At 40.4% G+C, this 23,420-nt stretch overlaps 1 protein-coding gene across 1 annotated transcript in view; it reads right to left on the reverse strand.

Moving 5' to 3' along the window:
* The window catches only part of ARHGAP10 (Rho GTPase activating protein 10), a 369,765-nt gene that overhangs the window by 112,547 nt on the left and 233,798 nt on the right, over positions 1–23,420 (reverse strand). Inside the window, exons 15-18 of the mRNA XM_040251356.1 lie at positions 23,216–23,303; positions 16,323–16,381; positions 4,529–4,634; positions 3,189–3,348 (exon numbers count right to left, since the gene is read on the reverse strand). Coding sequence (XP_040107290.1) covers positions 3,189–3,348; positions 4,529–4,634; positions 16,323–16,381; positions 23,216–23,303 — 413 coding nt within the window. The remainder of the gene's footprint in view (positions 1–3,188; positions 3,349–4,528; positions 4,635–16,322; positions 16,382–23,215; positions 23,304–23,420) is intronic.

The following is a 23,420-nucleotide window of genomic DNA, read 5'->3' on the forward strand; positions in this document are numbered from 1 at the left end:
GAAATACTCTTCCCCATAGCAGAGCACAGACTCTTATGTGAAGCCCAAACAGAAACAAAAAGCTGGGAGTGAGAGTGAAAGTGGACAAGGATGGGACTTCCCAGGTGGTCCAGTGGTTAGGACTCCATGCTTCAATGGGAGGGGGCTGCAGTTCAATCCCTGGTGAGGGAGACAAGATCCCACATGCCTCAGGGCCCAAAAAAACAAAACATAAAACAATATCTTAACAAATTCAATAAAGACTTTTTAAAAAATGGTCCACATTAAAAAAAATCTTTTTTTAAAAAAAAGTGCACAAAGGTGAAATTGAAGTCGGGGGGAAAAAGAGAGAATGGAGAAATTAAGTTCTCAAAAATGTTCATTAATCCAAGCTAACTAGGAGATCCAACCAGCCCATCCTAAAGGAGATCAGTCCTGGGTGTTCATTGGAAGGACTGATGTTGAAGCTGAAACTCCAATACTTTGGCCACCTCATGTGAACAGCTAACTCATTTGAAAAGACCCTGCTGCTGGGAAAGTTTGAGGGCAGGAGGAGAAGGGGACGACAGAGGATGAGATGGTTGGATGGCATCATCAACTCGATGGACATGGGTTTGGGTAGACTCCGGGTGTTGGTGATGGACAGGGAGGCCTGTCGTGCTGCAGTTCATGGGGTCACAAAGAGTCGGACACGACAGAGCGACTGAACTGAACTGAACCGCCCCACCCCAAGCAACCCTTAGGGTGCCCCAAACGTGAGCCCACACATTCGGGGAACAATCTGAAACTCAGTATCTCATCTCCTCTTGGTAGGAGACCTCAGGACTTCAGTCGGTATCAGCTGTGCATTCACAGCACTGCCTAGCTCGGCCACAGCAAGGGGGAGAGTGCAGACCAGAAGCCCTCCACTTAATTCTATAAAGCTCCATCTCTGCGCATGGGTCCAGTCCCATCTGCGGTAACTATTATAATTGGCTCAACAACGCCGCTTGGAAGTTCCTATAAGATTTGTTAACAGGGTGAAAGTAGCCCTCACTACTTCCCAGAAGAACAGAATCAGGTACTTATCTCCCCAGCACCAAATAAGAGAAAATGGGAAGCTGCAGCATTAGGTGGGGGGAGCCTTTTACCCAAGAGCAAGACCCAGAGCGGGTATTTTCACAAATAAATTGAATAAAAGTTCTCTAATTGGGATTTAACCTAATGACAGCTGCGCTCCTAAATATTTTCTCGAAGCTTAGAGTCTAATTATTTCTTTTCCACAAAACAAATAGTAGCCATTGTGCCATGAAGCCGTCTTACCGGATAGCTCACTGTACACACTAACGAGGTTTAATGACTGTTTGACGGGACCATAAAAGAAGGCATACGAAAAACAAAACCAAAAAAAAAACCCACCAATGTCTGACACCCATAAGCAAGCTGCTTTTGCCACCTCATAAAGTGAATCTCTAACTAGGTTTCAAGCCTCACTTTTCAGTGGGAAGTGATATTCGCATAAGCTAGAATTGCTCCAGCCAGCAGAAGACACACCAAGAATCCAAGGAACATTCTCCCCATGCTTTGCCAAAGGGACTACATCTCTCTCTGTCTCCTTCCCACTTCTTCGACCTCCATATATTTTACTGAATCCATTAATTCACCAAATAAATTTTAACAGAGTGCCTAAGGAGTACCAGGATTTATTCTAAATGTGCAAAAAGATCTCTGTCCTCAGAGATCTAGACGAGAGAAATGGGTAACAACTAGAAAAGGAAGTACCTTTGCACAGGATGTTAGGGATGTGAGCTGTGGGATACAGTTCCCAAAACACGTCTCCAACTCCCCAGATGGTGACTTACATTCCATCTGGGGCTGTAATGTTTGTCTTCGCCTCCCAGCACCTAATACATGCTTACCATAAAATTTAGTAAGCAATTAAAGTTGTTGACCAATCATTAAGCGTTTTCCAATTCCCTGTCTTAGAAGTAAGAAACCCGTAACTCAGACAACACCTATGCTCCCTAATGTTCACTGCAGCACTGTTCACAGTAGTCAGACACGGAAGCAACCTATCAACAGAGGAACGGATAAAGAATATGTACATACATACAATGGAATATTACTCAGCCATAAAATGGAATGAAATCGGATCATTTGCAGAGACATGGGTGGACCCAGAGTCTGTCATACAGAGTGAAGTAAGTCAGAAAGAGAAAAACAAGTATCGTATATTGACACATATATATAGAATCTAGAAAAATGGTATAGATGAATTTACTTGCAAAGCAAACAAAGAGACACAGATGTAGAGAACAAACTTATGGATACCAAGTGGGGAAGAGGGATGAGGTGAACTGGCAGATTGGGATTGACCTATATACACTACTGACACTATGAATAAAATACGTAACTAGTGAGAACCTACTGCATAGTTCAGACAACTTTGCACAGTGCTCTGTGGTGACCCAAATGGGAAAGAAAACCAAAAAAGAGGGGATATACGTATATGCACAGCTGATTCATTATGCTGTAGAGTAGAAAATAACACAACACTGTAAGGCAATTATACCTCAATAAAAATTATTAAAAAAAAAAAGAAGAATGAGGAAAGTTAGGTCCTGCTCTATATGAACAGAAGAGGAGGAAAAAATCCTGGAAGATCTTGAAAGAGTCCATTTATTTTGAAAACTCATGTATTCCTCTGAACACAGAGAAACAAACAATAGGATATGTTGCCCAAGAGGTTATTCATTTTAAGCCAGAGATTCTCAACCTGGAGGCCCCAGGTTCAAGAATGCATGTGGATCTCCTGAAATTGTTGGCATAGCTGTGAGGAGAGGGGGGAGTTGTGTGTGTTTTTCTGGGCGGGGGAGTGAGAAACAGACCGACAACAAATGTTTTCCGTGTTACAGAAAACAGAACCTGCGGGAGAAATCCAAGGAGAGGAGCAAGGGCAGCAAGAAACAGCCTACAACACGGCCAATCCTCATTTGCATCTGGAGTAAATGTCGCTTCCTTAAACCAGTGGAATAACCGAAGCCTAGGTAAGCTTCAGATTTATGGAACTCCAACAAAGACACAAACTCCATGAGGACCTCTCAGAGCCAGGCTTACCATCATGAGAATAAAATCATTACATAAAAAACTAAGAGGACAGGCGTACCTCACATGGAAATAAGCCCCAAATAGCAATTACCCTAAGCAAAGGAGAAAAAAGGCACTTTTACCTTTTCATGGTTTTCGATTAAAATTTCCACAACGATGTTCTGAAACTTCAAATCCATGAGGGCAGCGACAGTCTCTTCCTGTGGCCTCATGAGAGTTGGTCCAAACACCACTCCTAAATTTGCCACGGTCATGAGGTTCTGCTTGGAGTGATTTGAAACACTAGTAAGATGAAAGGGGGTAAGAAGGTCTCTGGTTAAAAGAAGGGGCAGTGACCATGGGATGTCTGCAACTCTGCCTTTCCCTACATGCAAGAAGCCAGACTCAACTGGCCTCAGTGTCCGCCACTGCGATGGCCACGCCTGGCAAGGCACCACAGGTGGGGACCCTGCCTGCCTTCCCACTTCCTTCCTTTTCTTTGATGCTCTGTTTAACCACAGCACCCTTCTTAACAATTCTATGTCTATGCTAAGCTTGTGTCCCTGAAGGCCTTCATTTACTGTTTGTTCCTTTCTATTAAGAACACCCCTTCTTTCCCCTGGTCATTATACACTCATTTCCAAAGACTCCCAGACCACTTGGCACCTTTGTAAGAAGCATCATCACAAGCACACAGAGCTTGTAGTCTGTTCATTATCTTTTCCCTTTTAGAAAGGTACTTCATGAAAACAGGGACTTTATGTTGTTCAACTATGTGTCCAACTAACACCTCATAAGGCACTCAGAAAATATTGGCAGGCCGCATGAATGAATGGCTCTACAGCAGTAGAACCCCTGGAAGCATACAATATTTTCTCACCTTCAGTTTATTTTGTGTGTGTGTGTGTGAAATACAGGTTATAAAACACAGTGTTTCTCAGCTTCCTCTCACCTTTGAAATTCTACAATTATAGTGACCTAGGAGTCATTTATACATGAAGAAAGAGCTAATTTCCCCACTGAATTATTAGCTTTTGCTTACTTTGTAAAGAGGGAGTGAAAAAAAAATGGAATGGATTGAATGAAATAACTACCTATTACTGGATTAAACAAATTTCAAGGATATATCCATGCAGACTCAGAGTTAGGTAGGTGTGAAAACAAGCTAAATTTGCTAACAGGCTTATAATCACATGGCCAGAATCGGTGCATAGGGAAATGTTTAAGATTCTCTTTTCTTCCTTCTAATCAAACCCTGAGTTGCTGGCAGTCAAGTTAAGCAAATAATTATATGACTTCATGAACGCATCACATTTCATCACTCTTGTCCAAAACACACACAATGAGGCAAGCGTCCAGCCTGCCCTTGCAGGTGTGGTCCCTGGTATTGTGTCCGCAGCCCCAGTTCAAAGCGTTACAGACCCACACCACCACATGGCACCCAGAGCAAGATAAAGCAAGTTAGGAAGAAAAAGAGGCTTACTTAGTTAAGTGTTTCACCAAAATATCCAACATTTCTTTATTTTTTTCTGGCAGTTTGTGTACCAAGAAATGGATGGCATTAACACGAGATTCCGGGCTGCCACTCTCTTTAAAAAAAAAAGAAAACCAGAAAAGTTAGCAGAGAATTCAGAATGAAATATAGGCCTGAAAACAAACAATTGCAACAGCTCATCCATTAAATCTTCAAGCACAGAATTTACACGTATTTTGCCACCATTCAAAGGAAAAGAAAATCCATCTTTCTCCCTATTATGAATCTTCTATGCCTCCCCCATGATGTAATCTCAGTGCAGCGGCAAATAATGCCTTTCCCTCTGCTGGTATTTAAGAACAGAAAGGGACCATGGCTTCTCACTCTGGCATGCTACTCCTCCAGTCTGCTCCTCACTTACCTGTTGACTCTAGTCATGGGTCACCACCTCACAATGGAATGCAAATAAAATCTCACCAAGTGGCTTCTTTCCTTTTATGCATTAAATTTTATCCCCCAAAATGATATGCTGAAATTCTAACTCCCAGTATCACAGAACGCGAATGTTTTTTAAATGTGTCATCTCATTTTCATCAGGTGTGGTAAGACACACAGACATGAAAACTGTCATGAAGCAAGAAGCTGATCCTCACAGATCCTAGAAAAAAGGGGAAATGCAATGCCAGGCAGGGCCACGCGGTAAAGCACCAGGGGCGGTCAGGAGGTGAGGGCAAGATGCTTTACTGTGCTATCTTTCTGAAGGAACAGGCAAGGCAAGGTAAGCAGGCTTAGGACTGGTTGGTGCAAATCTTTCAACAGGCTCAGGGATATAAAGACTGTTCCTGATTATCTGGCACCTGGCCCTGGGGTGATTAAGGCAGGAGAATGTTGGCCTGGAATGTCAGAACCTGAAAGATGGGGTTAGGGAGGGAATGTGGGCTCTGGATTGGTTAGTTCGCACACAGAAAGTGTGCTCAGGTTAAATACCTCTAGGAATTGGGTAGCCCTGGAAAGGACAGTCTCCCCAGGGTCAGTCAGACCCCAGAGGTCAAAACATTGGGATCGCACGCTGTGCCTGACACAGTGCTTATTTAGAACAGGTCACTGAAGATGTCATTAGTTAAGATGAGACAACAGTGGAGAAACATGGTGCTGCCCACCAGGCTCCTCTGTCCGTGGAATTTTCCAGGGAAGAATACTGGAGCACGTTGCCATCTCCTTCTCCAAGGAATCTTCCCAACCCAGGGGTTGAACCCAGGTCTCTTGTGTCTCCTGCACTAGCAGGCAGGTTCTTTACCAGCTGAGCCTCCAGGGAAGCCCCAAATCCAAGATGACTGCTGCCCTTATAAGAAAACAAAGGCCCAAGGGGAAGACGACCACCGTGAAGGCAGACACAGGAGAGACCATCATGTGTCAATGGAGTGATGAAGCTACAAGCCAAGGGTCACCAAGAATTGCCAGGAAACATCAGAAGGTGGAGGAGGCAAGGAAGGACCCTACCCTAGAGTCTTCCAAGAGAGTAGGCCCCACTGTCACCTGGATTTGGGACTTCACCTCTTGAACTGTAACAGAATGAACTTCTCCTGTTTTAAGCCATTCAGTTTGTGGTTCTTTGTCACAGCAGCTTAAGGGAACAAATATAGTCCCTTAATACCTTAGACTTTGGTCTTATCATCCACGGCTCTTATGAACAATGTGCCCAAATTCCTTTTATTGTGTTGATGGGAAATTATGGAACACATCAAAAAAAAAAACAAAAAAAAAACACTTAATATTGAAAATTATGCTTGAGTTTTCAGAGGTGTCAAAGAAGTGGCTAACGAGAATTAGCTGCTCAGGTTACCACATCAGGAAGGAAGGTTGCAAACTGCTGTGGAAGTTCACAGAGAGCTGGCAGGGACGCGCAGGAAGGCTTCACATAAGGGAGAGCATTGAAGCAGGGGCTTGAAAAACAGGAAAGGTTTCAGGGACAGGCGGAACTGGGAGGTGAGGGGTACATTCTGCATTCGGCAAACAGTGTGAGAAAGTACACAGCCTCCTCACAGAGGGCAGCTTCAACTTATAGAAAGGTGGTCAGAACCAAACTTTGGTCTGTAAAGACCAATATTACTCATCCATAAGAACAAAATAATGCCACCTGCAGTGACGCGGATGGACCTAGAGATTGTCACACTGGGTGAAGTCAGACAAACGTCATATTGCTCATATGCGCAATCTTTTTTAAAAGCAGTACAAATGAACTTATTTACAAAACAAAAACTGAATGACAGATTTAGAAAACAAACGTGTAGTCATCAAAGGTAACAGGGAGGGTAAGCTGGAGGCTGGGATTGACATATACACACTATACACAAATCAGTTAACTAGTAAGAACCTACTCTGAAGCACAGGGAACTCGACTTAATACTCTGTAACGGCCTATATGGGTAAGAATCTAATAAAGAGTAAATATATATATACGTGTGTGTGTACGCATGTGTGTAACTGATTCACTTGGCTGTACACATGAAACTAACATCACTGTGAATCGACACTCTAATAAGAACTGTCTTTACTGATGGCTTCTAAATCAGTCACTGAAAGTAAATCAAGAAAGAATGTGAGCAGAGGGGAAGATACACCTGAAATTTTTGGAGGATGAATTTGAATGGGGAAAAGGACAAATTAAGAGGGAAATGCTACGTGGGCAAGAAGTAGTGAGGCAGGAAGGGGCAGGCAGATGGGGAAAGCAGTTGTGTCCAGCTCTTTGTAACCCCATGGACTGTAGCCCGCCAGGCTCCTCTGTCCATGGGATTCTCCAGGCAAGAACACTGGAGTGGGTTGCCATTTCCTTCTCCAGGGGATCTTCCTGACCTAGGGATGGAACCTGGGTCTCCCACATTACAAGCAGAGTCTTTACCATCTGAACCACCAGGGAAATCCGGAAAGGGGTTGAACTACAAATGAGAAAATAGAGCACAGAAGTGCAGTCTGCAGTCAGACAGTAGAATCACTGCTCCCAACTAGCAGCAAAGTGGCCTTAGGCAAGTTGCCTAAGCTCTCTAGGCCTGTTTCCTCACCTTCAAAATGAAGTGAACAGCACTATCTCAGAAGGCCACTCAGATTCAGTAAGGTGACCCAATGTCAAGCGCTGAGCCCCAGTGGCTGGCATGGAGAGGCACTCAAGCTGTTAGCAAACATTACAGATGTCATCTGTGTTACTGTTGTGGTCTGTGTTCCTCTAATGTGAGAGCTATTACACAAGAGGCAGAATTCACAGGATCCAGCCTCAGCTCGGCTGTGGGTCAGAGGAAGAGGCAGAGATGAAGACGTTTCTCGGCTGGGTTATCTGGCAGTAGAGTCAGTTCTACGGACAGACAAGGAACCCAGGAGGGAAAGCACGTTTGAGGAGGAAGACAATGGTGAGTGATGGAGACAGTGACACTCCAGGGCTGGCACTCTAACAGGCATCTGTGAAGGGGAAGATGCTTTAGAGCTGAAGGCTACCCACACTCGACAAAGCGTGTGACCTCCGGCACGTGGCCAGTGTTGCCAACTACTCCAGAGGCCAACCAAGGACATGGTGGGGAAAAGAGCTCCAAAGACGGAGAGGGGAGAGGCCAACAGGGAGCCCAGCAACACACAAGAGGAGGAGGAGACAGAAGACCAGGGAGGTTCAGCGTCATCAGACAGCCAAAGGAGAAGAAACCTGTGAAGACTGGGTAGCTCGGACCATCACACCATCGGGAGTTAAGGAGAGCCTGGGGGATCGAAACACAAAGGAGGAGCCCCAGATATGGCGAAATCTACCTAACGGAAGTAGCAGGTTAAACAGTGAGGCGCTGAAGGGGACAGGGAGGGTGGGGTTCCAACCAGCTCTTCAAAACAGGAGAGGGTTTCCCTGGAGGTCCAGTGGTTAAACTCTGCCTTTCCACTGCAGGGGACACGAGACTGATCCGTGGTCAGAGAAGTGCCATATGCCAAAAGGCTGAGCCAAAAAGGAAGAAAAGGTGGGGACAGGGCGGTGGTGGGAGAAAGGACAGAGACAGGAAAAGAAAGGCAAAGCCGACTAAGAAAGGGGAATTTAGTATGTTTTTTTTTTTAACTTTTTAATAATTGGCATGTAACATTATATTAGTTTCAGGTGTACAACACTGTAATTCAATATCTGGATATACTGCAAAGTGAAAAATGATCACCGTAACAAGTTAACATCTGTCAACACATATAGTTACAAAATTTTTCCTCATGATGAGAACTTCTAAGATCTACTCTTACAACATTCAAACATACAATACAGTGTTGTCACCTATAGCCATCAAGCTATATCCATTACATCCTCATGACTCATTTCATCTTACAGTTTAAAGTCTGTACCTTTTATCCCTCTTCACCCATTTTGCCCACCCCATTGCCTCCCACCTCTGTCAACTACTCATCTGATCTCAGTGTCTGTGAACTTGAAGGTTCTTTGTTTGTTTTTAAGTTCACAAATAAGTGAGATCATGCAGTATTTGTCTTTCTCAGCTTGACTTAGGGAATATGCTTTTTCAAAATAATAGTTTCACCTTCTTATCACTGTAAAAAAAAAAAGTCTGTTCTGCTAAAATTTTAGAAAACAGATAAAGTAAAAATTTAGTTAAAAAAAATCACTAAAAATCAGAAATACATATAGTTAATAAAGAACATGCAATCAGAGTACATAGAACTCCTACAATCAGAAGAGAGACAACCCAAAAGAAAAATGGGAAAGCACAGAGCAAAATATATGAAAGAGGACGGTTAAATGACCCATACATGTATGGAAAAAGCACTGAACCTCATTGGTTATCAGGAAAATAGAAATTAACACCACAATAAAATCTCCTACACACCTATCAGGATGGCTTTAAGTGAATAATAAGCTTTGACAAGGACACGAAGCAAGTGGAACTGTCATGCATGAACTCGGTGGGAATAGTTAAATGGCACAACCAATGTGGAGGACGGTTAGGCAAAACCCACTGATGCTGAACACACGTGTTCCCGATGATCCCAAGACACCCTAGGACCACTCACTAAAGGACACACAGTGTAATGTTCTTGGTGGCAGCACTTTAGGGAATAGTCCAAACTTGAAGCAACTCAAGTATGCCTCAAGACTGGAACAGGTGGATGACGGCACATTCACACAATGGCGCGCTGCACCGCCGTGAGAGGAATGTGCCGACTCCCTCCACAGGAAGACATCTCGTTAGACGAACGTGAGAAAGCCAGACACGTCAGTATATCCTGTGTGATTCCATTCACATACAGGCCAGATGCAGCAACCCTCACCCACGATGTCAGAAGATAGGAGCATGGGGGACGGGGGATAGTAACCGGGGGTGGCTGTTTCACCTCAGTGGTGAAGGCAGAGTCCTAACCACTGAGCAACCAGGCAATTCCTCGATGTTCAGTTTCTTGACCTGAGGGCTATCTCCACTGCACTGAAAATCATTAACTGCACAGTGATTATTTGTGCACATTTCTATTATGTTTCAAAGAAAAGTCCAAGTCACTCATAAAACTTATCTCACCCTAAGATAAAATCATAATTTTTAAAATTCTTTTTCAGATCCTTTTTCATTTTAGGTCATTACAAGATGCTGAATATAGTTCTCTGTGCTATACAGTAGTAGGTCCTTGTTGTTAATCTATTTTATATATGCTGCTGCTAAGTCATTTCAGTCATGTCCGACTCTGTGCGACCCCACAGACGGCAGCCCACCAGGCTCCCCCGTCCCTGGGATTCTCCAGGCAAGAACACTGGAGTGGGTTGCCATTGCCTTCTCCAATGCATGAAAGTGAAAAGTGAAAGTGAAGTCACTCAGTCGTGTCCGATCCGATATAGTAGTGTGTTTATGAGCTTCCCTGGTGGCTTAGTGGTAAAGAATCCTCCTGCCAATGCAGGAGACTCGGGATCTATCCCTCGGGGGGCAATATCCCCTGCAGAAGGAAATGGCAACACACTTCTGTATTTTTGCCTGGAGAATCTCACAGACAGAGGAGCCTGGCAGGCTACAGTCCACGGGGTCACAAAAGAGTCAGACACAACTTACTGACTAAACAATAACAGGAGTGTATATGTTACTCCCACCTTACCCCTTTTCCCCTTGGGTAACCATAAATTTGTTTTCTATGTGTGTGAGTCTGTTTCTATTTTGTAAATAAGTTCATTTGTATCATTTTTTTTAGATTCCACATAGAAGTGATATCATATGGTATTTGTCTTTCTCTGATTTACTTCACTTAGTATGATAATCTCTGGGTTTGTCCATGTTACTACTAATGGCATTATTTCATTCTTTTTATGGCTAATATTCCACTGCGTGTGTGTGTGTGTTTATACACAAATCACATTTTCATCCGTTCATCTCTTGATGAACATTTAGGCTGCTTCCACGTTCTGGCTATAGTAAATAATACTGTATGAACACTGGTGTACATACAGGTTTCTGAGTTAGAGTTTTCACCTTTTCCAGCTACATGCCCAAGAGTGGGATTGCAGGATCACATGTAACAAGTTTTAGATGTTTTTAGGTCCCTCCATACTCTTCTCCACAGTGGCTGTGTTAGTAACTTTTAAATTTAATCCTTTCAGGGTTTTCCTTCTTTTTTTTCAATGAGATATTCAAATATTCTGTTTCATTTAATATATAACAGACATCTCTCAGTCATTAAATGGACTGCACGCCATTAATTTTATGAATATTTAGGTTGCTTCCAATGTTTGTAAAGTTGAGTTTGTTCCACTTGACACTTTCGTTAGTACTGTTTGAGAACTGGAATGAGATTTTACAACACAGGACATGTTGTTGATAAAGCAAAAGGAGGTAAAAAAGGCTAAGAAATGAGAAGGCACATGATAAAGGATAAAGGAGTATTAATCAAATACTATTAAATAATAAAACTCTTAGATACAGACTACATTTGTCATCAAAAGTAAAAGTACAACTCGCTAAAGAGTTAGGTGATAAATTATAATCAAGTTTTTAATCTAGAGTTAAAACCAAGATAACACCTTACTACATCAAAGCTGGAAGGAAATGAAAGCAATAAAAATATAATAGCATTTTTCAATTCACAGCTTTGATTTTACAAATGAAATTAAAGCAGGGACTCTCAAAAACAGTCAAAAATTCCCAGGGAAAGAAAGGAAAATTGCCTGCAATAAGAATTTCATACTTCCAAACACTAAAAATTTTTGAAAACCCTGCACTGAAACTACTTCTAATGCATGTGTGTATCTTGTCAATAATCATCTTCTTCAAAGAAAATCTAATTCTAATATTTTTGATTTATCACTTATTCAGAAATACAAGATAGGAAAACAGTTTTCCTGCCTTTTAAGGACAAGGTTCTTCATTTCTAAAAATACTATAATCAGTTTTAAAAAACAGAATCAAAACCTTCCATGTCCTTTCCTGAGTCCCTCTCCCACCAGCTCACACTCATCTCATTTGAAGTCACACACACACATTTTCTTCCTGAGTTTGATTTTCCTTCTTCCAAAAAGAAGATTTTGTGGATACAAAGTTTTTAAAGTGAAACTACTTTTTCTCCGTTTTGTTCCATTTTTATATTAATGGGCATTTTCATGCGGCTACAACATAATAACAACTTTCAGGTACTCAAAAGGAGTTTTCTAAGATAAATTGTCCTTAGCTGCTTATGCCACGTGCACTTCATTACATTTTAACTAATATAAACTGACACAGAATGCAAGACATAGCTTCTTAAAAAAGCTAAGATACTGAATTCATCATAACACCAAATTCCTGCCATTTGACAAGGACAGGAGTTTACTGTAATAGCAAAAGCATTTTAAATTGTGAAACTACAAATCAGCATCTACAACACCTAATGTCAATCTGCTTACGTTGCTGTGCCAACTAATGGAGACTGGAAAAGATACAAACGTAGCTTACTGGAGCTTATCAAAGATACACAGACAGATAAACTTAACTTCAATATTTAAATGTCATAAGTCAATAATACTGTAATTTTAGGAAACCATTAGCAGTAACCATTCAAGTACTTTCCATGGGACAAAGGGCTTCAATTAACAGACATCAAGGAATCCAGTTCTTCTGGGGGAGGCCCTATCTACCAGATATTGAATACATCAGGCTCAGATAGCTTGATGTCATTAAGCATCCAATTTCTTTAATTTCCAGATTTCTGAGTCCCTCTTCACCAAGACAACATGACTTTGTCTAGTTTCCCCTACAAGAAACAAGGATAGAACAATCTAGCTAGGCAAACACTCGTGCCTTTACTGTGATAGTTTTCATTACAAATGACTAAAGAACTTTGTGATTTATGATTTTGCTTCCCAGGTAACTTGACTACATACCAGGAACAACACATACTGAACTCAAGAGCACGGACTAAAGAAGACAATTTCTGATTTGGGAGACAGGAAGTTTTAGAGTGATGCCATCTTAGGCATCCAGTCTTCAGTTTTCATTCTCAAATTAAGTCTAGCATGAGTACAACCCTGAAGCCTGGGTCCAGTTCTTACTAATATGATCTATCAAAGACTGTGAGCCTGAAAGGCTGAGACACACACTGAGGACTACAACTTTCTCAAAGGAAATACACCCCATGTGCAGCAACAGATCCAGGTAAATGCCTACCAGTCTTCCCCAGCTGGGTAAGCTCCTGATTCCAGCAGGACCAAGCCAACTGTATTTTCGCCTTACAAATTTCTATACTAAAATCCCCTTATATTCTCTCACAAGATGGATGGTATGAAATAGTAAGAAATATACATATATTGGTCTCTGTGCCTGAGACTTCCTGATACTGAGCTCCTAAAACCCTTGTCTTTGGGGGGTGCTCAGAGAGTCTTATGTTCTAATATTTCTAGTTCCTGACAGAATTCCTAGGAGCTCTGCAATTTCCTGAGTGATAAGAACATCTAACACCAAGCTCCCAAGTCCCTCTGAATCTGGGGGTAATCAGAATGCCTTTTGTTTTAATGAGGTGACTTTTGGTGGGCTTCTAGGTGGCGGGTAGTCACCAGAAAGAAGCTTGAATTTTCAGGTCCATCCACCATTTTCTGGAGAGGGCCAAGAAATGGAGTTAATAATCCATCATGCCTACAGGATGAAGACTTCACACAAAGTCCCTCTAGCACAGGGTCTAGAGAGCTTCCAAGTGAATGAACATATCTAAATGCCAGGAGGGTGGCACGTCCCAGCTTCATGGGTCTAACACTCCACTCCTACAGTCAGGAGACATCTGGACTTTGCCCTATGAACCTGACCGTGTACCTGCATCCTTCATCATTTCCTTTATGAAATGCATTGCCATAAGCTGGTAAATAAATGGACACTTGCATTTTCACAAGTTCTATGAACCACTCTAACAAATTCTCATGTCCAGGACGGGGGTTATGAGAAAGTGGACTTCTAGCAGGTCAGTCAAAAGTACCAGGAATAACCTGGGACTTTGGACTGGTATCTTAATGGGAAGGCAGTCGTGTAGGACCAAGTCCTTAACTTGTGGGATCAGAGGTCAACTCCAGGTAGACAGAATCAGAACTGAATCCAGCTGCAGGCCACTCAGCTGGCATCACAGAATTGGTTGGTATGTGGGGAAACCCACACATTTGGTGACCAGAAGTGAAGTATTGTGTGTGTGCAGGAGACACACAGGAGTGATTTTCCTACACAGATGGTTTCTAGCTTCTTTAGCAATTTTAACTTAACTCCATCAGCTGAAATGCTCTTAATTTTACTAAGAAAAAAAAATTTTTTTTAATTTCTTGATGCATTCAACATGGATCAGTAGGTTTTGTTAAGAATGAAGAAGAAAAAAAATTCTTTTCTGTGATGACAACAAAGAGAAAAAATTTCTATTTGTCTTAAATACACCAGAAATGAACTCACAGGTTCTCAACAGACCTCTACAGGAAAGAAACTGACAAGGAAAAAAATGAAGGGAAAGATTTTTCTGGCAGTCCAGTGGTTAGGACTTTGAGCTTCCACAGCAGAGGGTACGGGTTCGATTACTGGTCAGGAACTGAGAGCCCACTGTGTGAGATCCTCACAAAGTCCGGAAGCAAAAAAATAAGGCACTGGTCTAGAAGGTTATGCTACCTTTTGTATTTAAACAATCTCTTCCTTCACAGTGTTAAAGGACAGCCTCAACAACTCTTGAAACTCACCTCCTAGGACTTAGCAACCACTTGTGAGCTCCTACCTCTACATCTGGTAAAAATACATTGATGTTAGAATTTCAAACATACTGGCTTCAGTTACAAGGCGTGATAACGATACTAACTTATGGTAACTGAAACCTTTATTCCATAATCACTTTATCTTTCTCCAATTCTCAAAGGATTTTAGATTAAAACTGGCACTCTTCTGCTTTTTCCAGTCTCGGAGGCAAACAACATGAAACAATTGTCCTCCAACGAGAGTTTAATTTCTCTTTCCCCAGTTTGCCAGAAATGCCACAGGGAAGAATTCAAAACAACTAAGCATTTGCTTGAGTTTTTGCCAAGAAAACTTTCCCCCACTTCCTTGATCATACTGATTCCCTTTTTAAAAAAAGTCCTCTTCCACGTGAAAACAAGTGAATAGAACCATATTTTTGCCTTTTGCAAATGCCTGTTTTATATGCAGAATCTAACTGGGTTGACCCATTACTCCTTTCTGCGACCTCCCAGGAACCTTCATGCTGGCTGGAGCAGGGACCTCACAAGGAGATAACATTTAAAGCAATGTTTGGGCAGCAGTAACATAGGACCCAAAGGGATTGCTCTAAGGTTTTCAACAGATTAAACTATGGAATACATCCAAGGGAAAAAAATAAACGGAAATGAAAATACAATTACAGCTACCATCAGTGCACCTGTGAAAACCAATACTGCAAGTTTTAGCCAACAGAATTGGGGTTTTGAATGTTAAATAAAGATCTCTATAACCTGGCAAGGTACTTAACATATCCCAACCTTGCTTTCCTTAACTATTAAATACCTAACACCAGAATATTTAGGAGGACTATGATGATTAAACACCATGTATCAAATATAAAAACTGAGTGTGTATAACAGAGTATAATTGAGTGTATAATAGAAAGAAAACAAGAAATGAGTTATGACTCACAAAAAAATGCAATCACAAATTAAAATTCTACCAACTATAAGCCTTTTTCATTTAACGTTTTATCACATAGAATTCACTCTCTACCAAATATTGTGTGGGTTTCTGGCATGAGCTCACAATATTCCTTCTGCCTGCAGTTTCCATCTAAATATCTTTCTATGTGAAGTCATTTCCAACCTGCTAATCTCTCCAAATCTGCTAATCTCCCCAACCTTGTGCAAGTTAAATATGTCTGCGTTCCCATCACATTATGCTCATGACATTATTATACATATTATGGTTTAGGGAGAAGTGTGTGAACCCCAATATTTGCTACAGAATCACTCCTGGGGGCAGAAATCCTTTCACAGCTCATTATATTCATTATCTACCAGAGACCAGTGCATGGTAGGCAGTAAATAAACGTCTGTGAATGTATGAATGCATATATTAATTGTTCCTTTTTTCATCTTCTAAAAGATGAAAATGAGGAAAATGTCAAACACCTCCTAAAGTGATTTCCATTTTTAATACAGATTATAACAAAAACAAATCTCTCATTTTAGTGGAAATGAGATTTAGTGGAAATTTAAATGGAAATTAAATTAGGGAGATTTAAATCAAAGTTCAGTTTCCATTTAGTGGAAACTTTAGTGTATACACAGTTAACCACAGAATTCTTTCTATCACCTCGACACAATACTTACTGGCTGGAACAATGAAATCTCCATGTAACTCATAGGTCATCAGCGGCTCTGGAAGACTCCTACATGGAAAAGACAGCTCAGAATTACCAAAGACAAACAGGTCACCTATCTTTGCACTTTTTATAAAAGGATATTCAATGTCATGCATTTCTTTATGTGCAAAACTCTCCAAGAAATACTTTTACATATCAAAAAAGATACATCATTCAAATGGATTCCTTTATTAAGTGTTATCTGCATCAGGCATTATCAAAAGCTTAAGCAGTCACAAATTCCTATCAGATCTAAGCACACAGTATTTCACATTTAATGTAGGAAAGTACCTCTACAAACATCTGATTTCATATATAAAACTTCCTTCCACAGACTAACTTATTTAAAGTCAAACATTTTATCCAACCAAATATAAACATAATATTGACCATCACCCCTAGGGCATTCATTGAAGACGCCACAAAAAATATATGGAGAAGATTAAACAAACTTAAAGATCAAGCCCCCTCCTCTTACATCTCTTATAAAAATATAATACTCAATTTTGATATATACCTATGAAACAATAAAGATATAAAATAAAATTGATGACAACTTTAAAAAATCATTTTAATTTTCTACAAAGCAGATTAAATAAATAGATTTCATACTGTGGTCAACAGAATGTTAGTTCAATCAACATTTATATGTATCTTAAATTTTAAAAGACCAGATCTTCAAACGCTATAAACACTTAAAGAACATTAAGTTGAGTTATCAATCTGCACTCACTTTCTGGAGGGCAATCTGGCAACATAAAAGATAAAAACTTCTTAAAACGTTCAGATCATGAAGCCCAGAAATTCCTCTTCAAATGTTTTTTAAAAAATTAAAGACATATATATATATATTTATATACACAGAAAAAAAATTTAAAACACATTCAAATGACATTCAAAATGCCAGGGATAAAGAAGGTCATTTCACACTAACAAAGAGGTCAATTCATTGTTATGTTAAGGAGACATAACAATCCTAGTTTTTTAAACAATCCTAAATGAGTTTTTAAAATTTATTAATTTATTTATTTTGGCTGTGCCCCCATGACTTGCAGGTTCTTAGTTCCCCGACCAGGGATTGTACCCTCAGTCTCGGCAATGACAGTACAGACTCCTAACTGGACTGCCAGAGAATTTTCAACAATCATAAATGTTAATGGGTCTAATAACAGGATCTCCAAAATCCATGAAGCAAAAACCGATGGAACTACAAGGAGGAAAAAGACAAGTCCACAAGTGTGACCAGAGATTTAAACATCTCTCAGTTTCAGCAACTGATAAAAACAAGTAGACAAAAATAAAATAATAAATAACAAGTAGACAAAATCAATTAGGATACAGATTTGACCAAAGCTACTAACCATAAATGTACCTAATTGATATCAAAGTGAAAGTGAGTCTCTGAGTTGTGTCTGACTCTTTCTGGCCTGAATTCTCCAGGCCAGAAAACTGGAGTGTGTAGCCTTTCCCTTCTCCAGGGGATCTTCCCAACCCAGGGATCAAACCCAGGTCTTCTGCATTGCAGGCAGATTCTTTACCAGCTAAGCTGTAAGGGAAGCCCACTTAACTGGTATGCCTGTCACCTAAATGACACTGTATCCAAAATCAACAGAAAACACATTCTTTCCTGGTGCGTATGGAGGACTCATCATGATAAAGATATCCTGGACCATGAAACAAACCTCAATAAATATAAAGGGTTCAATTTATACAGGGTATTTCTGTTTACAGTTAAAAACTGAATTAGACATCAGTAACAGAGATATCTAGAAAACCTCAAAGAAAGGAAAACTAGGAAGTACTGTGAATTAAAATGAAAATAAGATATATCAGAATTTAAGGGATATTGGTAAAACAGTATTTTGGGGAAATTTTATACCACTAAGTACTTATGTCAGAAAAAAGTCTTAAACTTTCTGCCCTGAACAGCCAAAAAAAAAAAAAAAAACAAAGTAAATTAAACTGAAAATAAGCAGAAAAACAGAAACAAAGATCAGAGCAGAAGTCAATCAAACAGAAAACAAAACACAACAGAGAAAATAAGTGAATACAAAAACCGGTTCTAAATAATCCATAAAGCTGGGTACTCTGCAGCTGCTCACTCGGTCGTGTCTGACTCTGTGACCCCATGGACCACAGCCCACCAGCTCCTCCGTCCATGGGCTTCTCTATGCAAGAATACTGGAGTGGGTTGCCATTTCCTTCTCCAGGGGATCTTCCCCAACCAGGGATCAAACCCACAGTTCTTACACCTCCTGCACTGGCAGACGGGTTCTTTACCACTAGCACCACCTGGGAAGCCTAGCCATAATAATTAGGAAATAAAAGATAGAAAACACAAATTACCAATCACAAATAACAGAGGTGACTGAAGAATCACTGCAGGCTCTAAAAGTATTAGAAAGAAAATAAAATATTATGAAACTATTCATGCCCACAAACTCAACAGTTTCGATGAAATGGACAAATGTCTTAAAAGACATAAACTATCAAAGCTCACTCCATAAGAAGTACTTAATCTGAGAAACAGCTATCCCATGTCTGTTAGAGAAAATAAATTTGTAAACATCCTGCCAATAAGAAAACTCTAGACCCAGATGACTCACTGATAAATTCTACCAAACAATTAAAGAAGAAATACTACCAACTCTATGCAAATCCTTCCAGAAAATATGAGGGAATACTATATTAATACCAAAATTAAAGACAAAAAGACTATAGACTGATATTACTCATGAATGTAGATGCAACTATTCTACATAAAGTGTTAGCAACTGGAATTCAGTAAGATAAATAAAAGGATAATACATCATGACTAAGTTGGGTTTATCACAGAAATTATTGTTTTTTTAGTCGCTAAGTCATGCCCAACTCTTTTGTAACCCCATGGACTGTAGCCCGCCAGATTCCACTGTCCATGGGATTCTCCTGGCAAGAATACTGGAATGGGTTGCTGTTTCCTCCTTCAGGGGATCTTCCCAACCCAGGGACTGAACCCACATTTCCTGCATCGGCAGACAAGATTCTTTACCGCCAAGAAAGCTCATCACAGAAATGTAACTGCCTTAATATTAAAATAAAATTAATGCAACTCACAACCACCACCACCATTCTAGCAAACTAAAGAAGAAAAACTGTAAGATCATCTCAGTGGACAATTTAGAAGAGAAAGGATAGTTTTTTTCCACAAATGGTACTGAAGCAACTGGATATCCACATTCAAAAGTGAACTCTGATCCATACTCTTTATCTTATACAATAACTTAAAATAGATCAAAGACCTACGTGTAAAACTTAAAACTGTAAAACTTCTGGAAGAAAACAAAATCTTTGCGACTTTGCATTAGGCAAAAGTAGAGTCCATAACTACTAATAAATAAATGCAACATCATCAAAATTTTTAAATGCTCTTTAAAGGACACTTTGAAGGGAATAAAAAGACAAGCCACAAAGGTAGGAAGATAACATTTGCAAAGCAGATATCTAAGGATCTGTATGCAAAATAACAAGATTTGGCAAGGATATAAAGGAAATGGAACTCTTGTATATCATAAGTGGGAATATAGAAAAACATAGCCACTCTGGTAAGAAGATTGCTGTTTCCCCAAAAGTTAAATATATACCTATCATAAGACCCAGGCACTATACTCTTAGGATTCATCCAAGAGAAATGAAAGCCTCAGTGCTCAGTTGTGTCTGATTCTTTGTGACCCCATGGACTGTAGCCTGCCAGGCTCCACTGTACCTGGAATTTTCCAGGCAAGAATATTGAACTGAATTGCCATTTCCTTCTCCAGGAGATCTTCCCACCCAGGGATCAAACACCAGTTTCTTGTATCCCCTGCATTGGCAGGAGGATTCTTTACCACTGGCGCCACCTGGGAAGCCTAAGTTCACTCAAAAGATTTATACACAAAGGTGTTTAGTAGCTTTATTTATAACAGCCAAAAGCAACAAATAATGCAAGTATCTATTAACAGGTAAATGGATAAAAGAAGAAATTTGTGGTATATCCACAAAAAGCAACACCAGTTAGCATCAAGAAGGAATGGACAATTGGTGCTTGCCAAAACATAGGTGAATCTTGAATTATACCAAGTGAAAGAACCCAGATTTTTTTTTTTTTTTTGGCCATGCAGCATGTGGGATCCTAGTTCCCCAACCAGGGATGGAACCAGTGCCCCCTGTGTTGGAAGAGCCGAGTCTTACCCTCTGAACCACCAGGGAAGTCCAAGAACCTAGATTTTTAAAAGTACATGCTGTATAATTCCATTTATTTGAAATTACAGGAAATGTCAATTAATGTATAGTGACAGAAAGCAAGCCAAGTGGTTTGCCCAGGGATGAGGGAATGAGAAGAGAAAAGTGAGAGAGAGGGAATTCAAAGGAGCTTGAGGAACCCCTGATGGCATGTTCACCATCCGGACTTTGCTGATAGCTTCGCAGATGTACATGCACATCAAACTTGTCAAAATATATTCTATGAATATATGCAGTTTACTGTACATCAATTACACTTCAATAAAACTGCTTAGCAAAACAGATGCAAAAATATATTTATGGACTATGCTCCCCCTACATTTCATTTTTTACTGAATAAATTTCACTTGGAACATTAGATACGTGGAAGGCATACAGTGTGTTATTTTGATCATTTATATATTGTGATGTGATAACCAATGTAGCAGTATTTATCACATTACCTAATTATCGTCCACTGTTGCTGTCTACAGTCGTTATACTGTGCATTACATCTCTGTGGCCTGTTTACTGCCCATTACAGGTCTGTCCCCTTTAACACCAGTCTCATCCTTCCACCATGCCCTTGCAACCACTATTTTATCTTACATACAATGTACGATCTTGCAGAACACACACACACTCACACACACACTCACACACACACTGACAACTGGAGACAGTGGAACTAAACCTGAAAAGCACTAGTGAAGAAAAGCTGTTCTCTTGCTTCCTCTCATTCCCCTTCATCCCCTATACTCAAAGAAGAAAAACAAAACGAATTACACCAGACTAAATAAAGAAAAAGAAGACACAATCAAAACGCAAAGCTCTGGTTTTGTTTCAAAGCGGGATCAAGCAGGAAGGAGTGATAAAGGAAACTGTTCATCTGTCAGAGAATGAAAGTTAAAGGGTTCCAAAAAGGAAGGGGTGGGGGGGCAATGAGATCGCTTAGAAATCCCACAGAGAGTGTTTCATTTCCAATAAAAATGAATTTGTATCTAAATATCTTCATGCTACTCACATCATTGCTGTATGTCTAGCCAAGCAATGCAGCATAAAAAAAATAAGAATTAAGTATTGGGTTTTTTTAGGTTTTTTGTTTTTTTGTTTTTTTTTTTTTATTTTGGCTGCTCTGGGTCTTCCTTGTGGCTCATGGGCTATTTCCTGTGGCACACGGGCTCAGCAATCACTGTTCATTGGCTTGGTTGCCCTGCAGCATGTGGGATCCTAGTTCCCTGACCAGAGACTGAATCCAAGTCGCCGGCATTGCAAGGTGGATTTTTGACCACTAGACCACCACGGAAATCCCTTAACTATTGTTAACACTGGGGAAGCAGTAATAAAAATGACAAGATTCCCATATACAACGCATTATATTGAGTCACTACATCGGTCAGCTTCTCATCCAAGGTGAGACGTTTTGGACACCTGGGGGCAAGTGAGGCCCTCTCATTGTCCCAGCATTTTGGGAATTACTGGAAATCCCTGGAGGGGGAAATGGCAACCCACTCCAGGATGCTTCCCTGGAGAATCCCACGGACAGAGGAGCCTGGCAAGCTACAGTCCAAGGGACCGCAAAGAGATGGACACCACTGAGCACACACGCATGATACAGTTTGTCTTTTCTATTTGGTCCCTTTTTTAAAGTCCTTATCTTTTCTGAGATACACTCAAATATTTCTGAGTGCAGCAGTATGATGGTTTAGAAAATCTCTAAAGTATAATTGCCAAAACGTGGCAGTAGGGACACTGACGAAACAAGAAGTGTCGAATGTTGAGAACTGAAGAAGCAGGATCCTGGGGCGATGAGAAGTCATCATATTCATCTTCCTGCCTATTTGTTTGAAATTTTTAAAATATAAAATACGTCCTAACAGTTGACTTTTTAATGTGCTTGTTGGAACCCAAATAGCATTTCCCTGAAAAATAATCCTGTGTGTTGGTTAAAAAGAACTCGTGCTGGGGAGGCAGCACCATTTGACTGCCAGACAAAAATCAAAGTCCCCAGCAGACCCACAGCCGAGGAGCCGCAGCTGTGACTATTCCCCATTCCTTTGCTCCGTGTACTTGTCCTTCCTCTAACCTCCAGCTTTCTGATCATTCAGTTCCTTTATTTTTTCAAGAAAGGTGAATGCTCATAGAAATGCTGAACCTTCTTTGAACTCTATGGCAAATATGTGAAACTCAAAGTTCATCTTTAAAAAACACCTCATCAATTAAACTTCTTTTCAAACAGCTTTGTATCTTTGTGTCATTATCATAAGTGTTTAACTTCATAGGGTTTACATTTAAATTAAGGTATCTTCACCTTAGCCTACAACACAAAGAAAAGATTCAATGAATGTAATAAATAGCATTCTTCCTCACTGTTTCAGAGTATTTAATTCCGAAAACTCACATCTGCATTTCAAAACCCAAGTCTCTTCCAGTTCTCTTTAGTTGCAATTGATCTGTCGCTGAGTTCCCTGACTATGGACCACACTTCCTGGAGCACCACATTAGGTACCTCATAGTTTATACTTTCACATAAACTGACTTTTGAGTCGCACATGCAGAGTCAGCATCGGCTGTGTGTTAGACACCCAGTCTGCTCTTCCCCGGCTACCAAGAAAAGCTCACCTCAAATACTGTTTCAGGGCACTTGTTATTGTCTTCACTTCCCAATCTATGGAATTCTCCAGGTCTACCTCGTTGCAGGTCTTCACATCTAGTGAGCAAGCAAGGAAGAAACAAATATTAAAACCTGCCATTCAGAGGCCCTCTTGACTGGCTGACAATGCTTAGATTCTTAAACAGCCAAACCACAAATACTGAATTCTGTGGT

The sequence above is a fragment of the Oryx dammah genome, unplaced genomic scaffold, assembly GCF_014754425.2.
Source record: "Oryx dammah isolate SB20612 unplaced genomic scaffold, SCBI_Odam_1.1 HiC_scaffold_12, whole genome shotgun sequence".
Lineage (NCBI taxonomy): Eukaryota > Metazoa > Chordata > Mammalia > Artiodactyla > Bovidae > Oryx > Oryx dammah.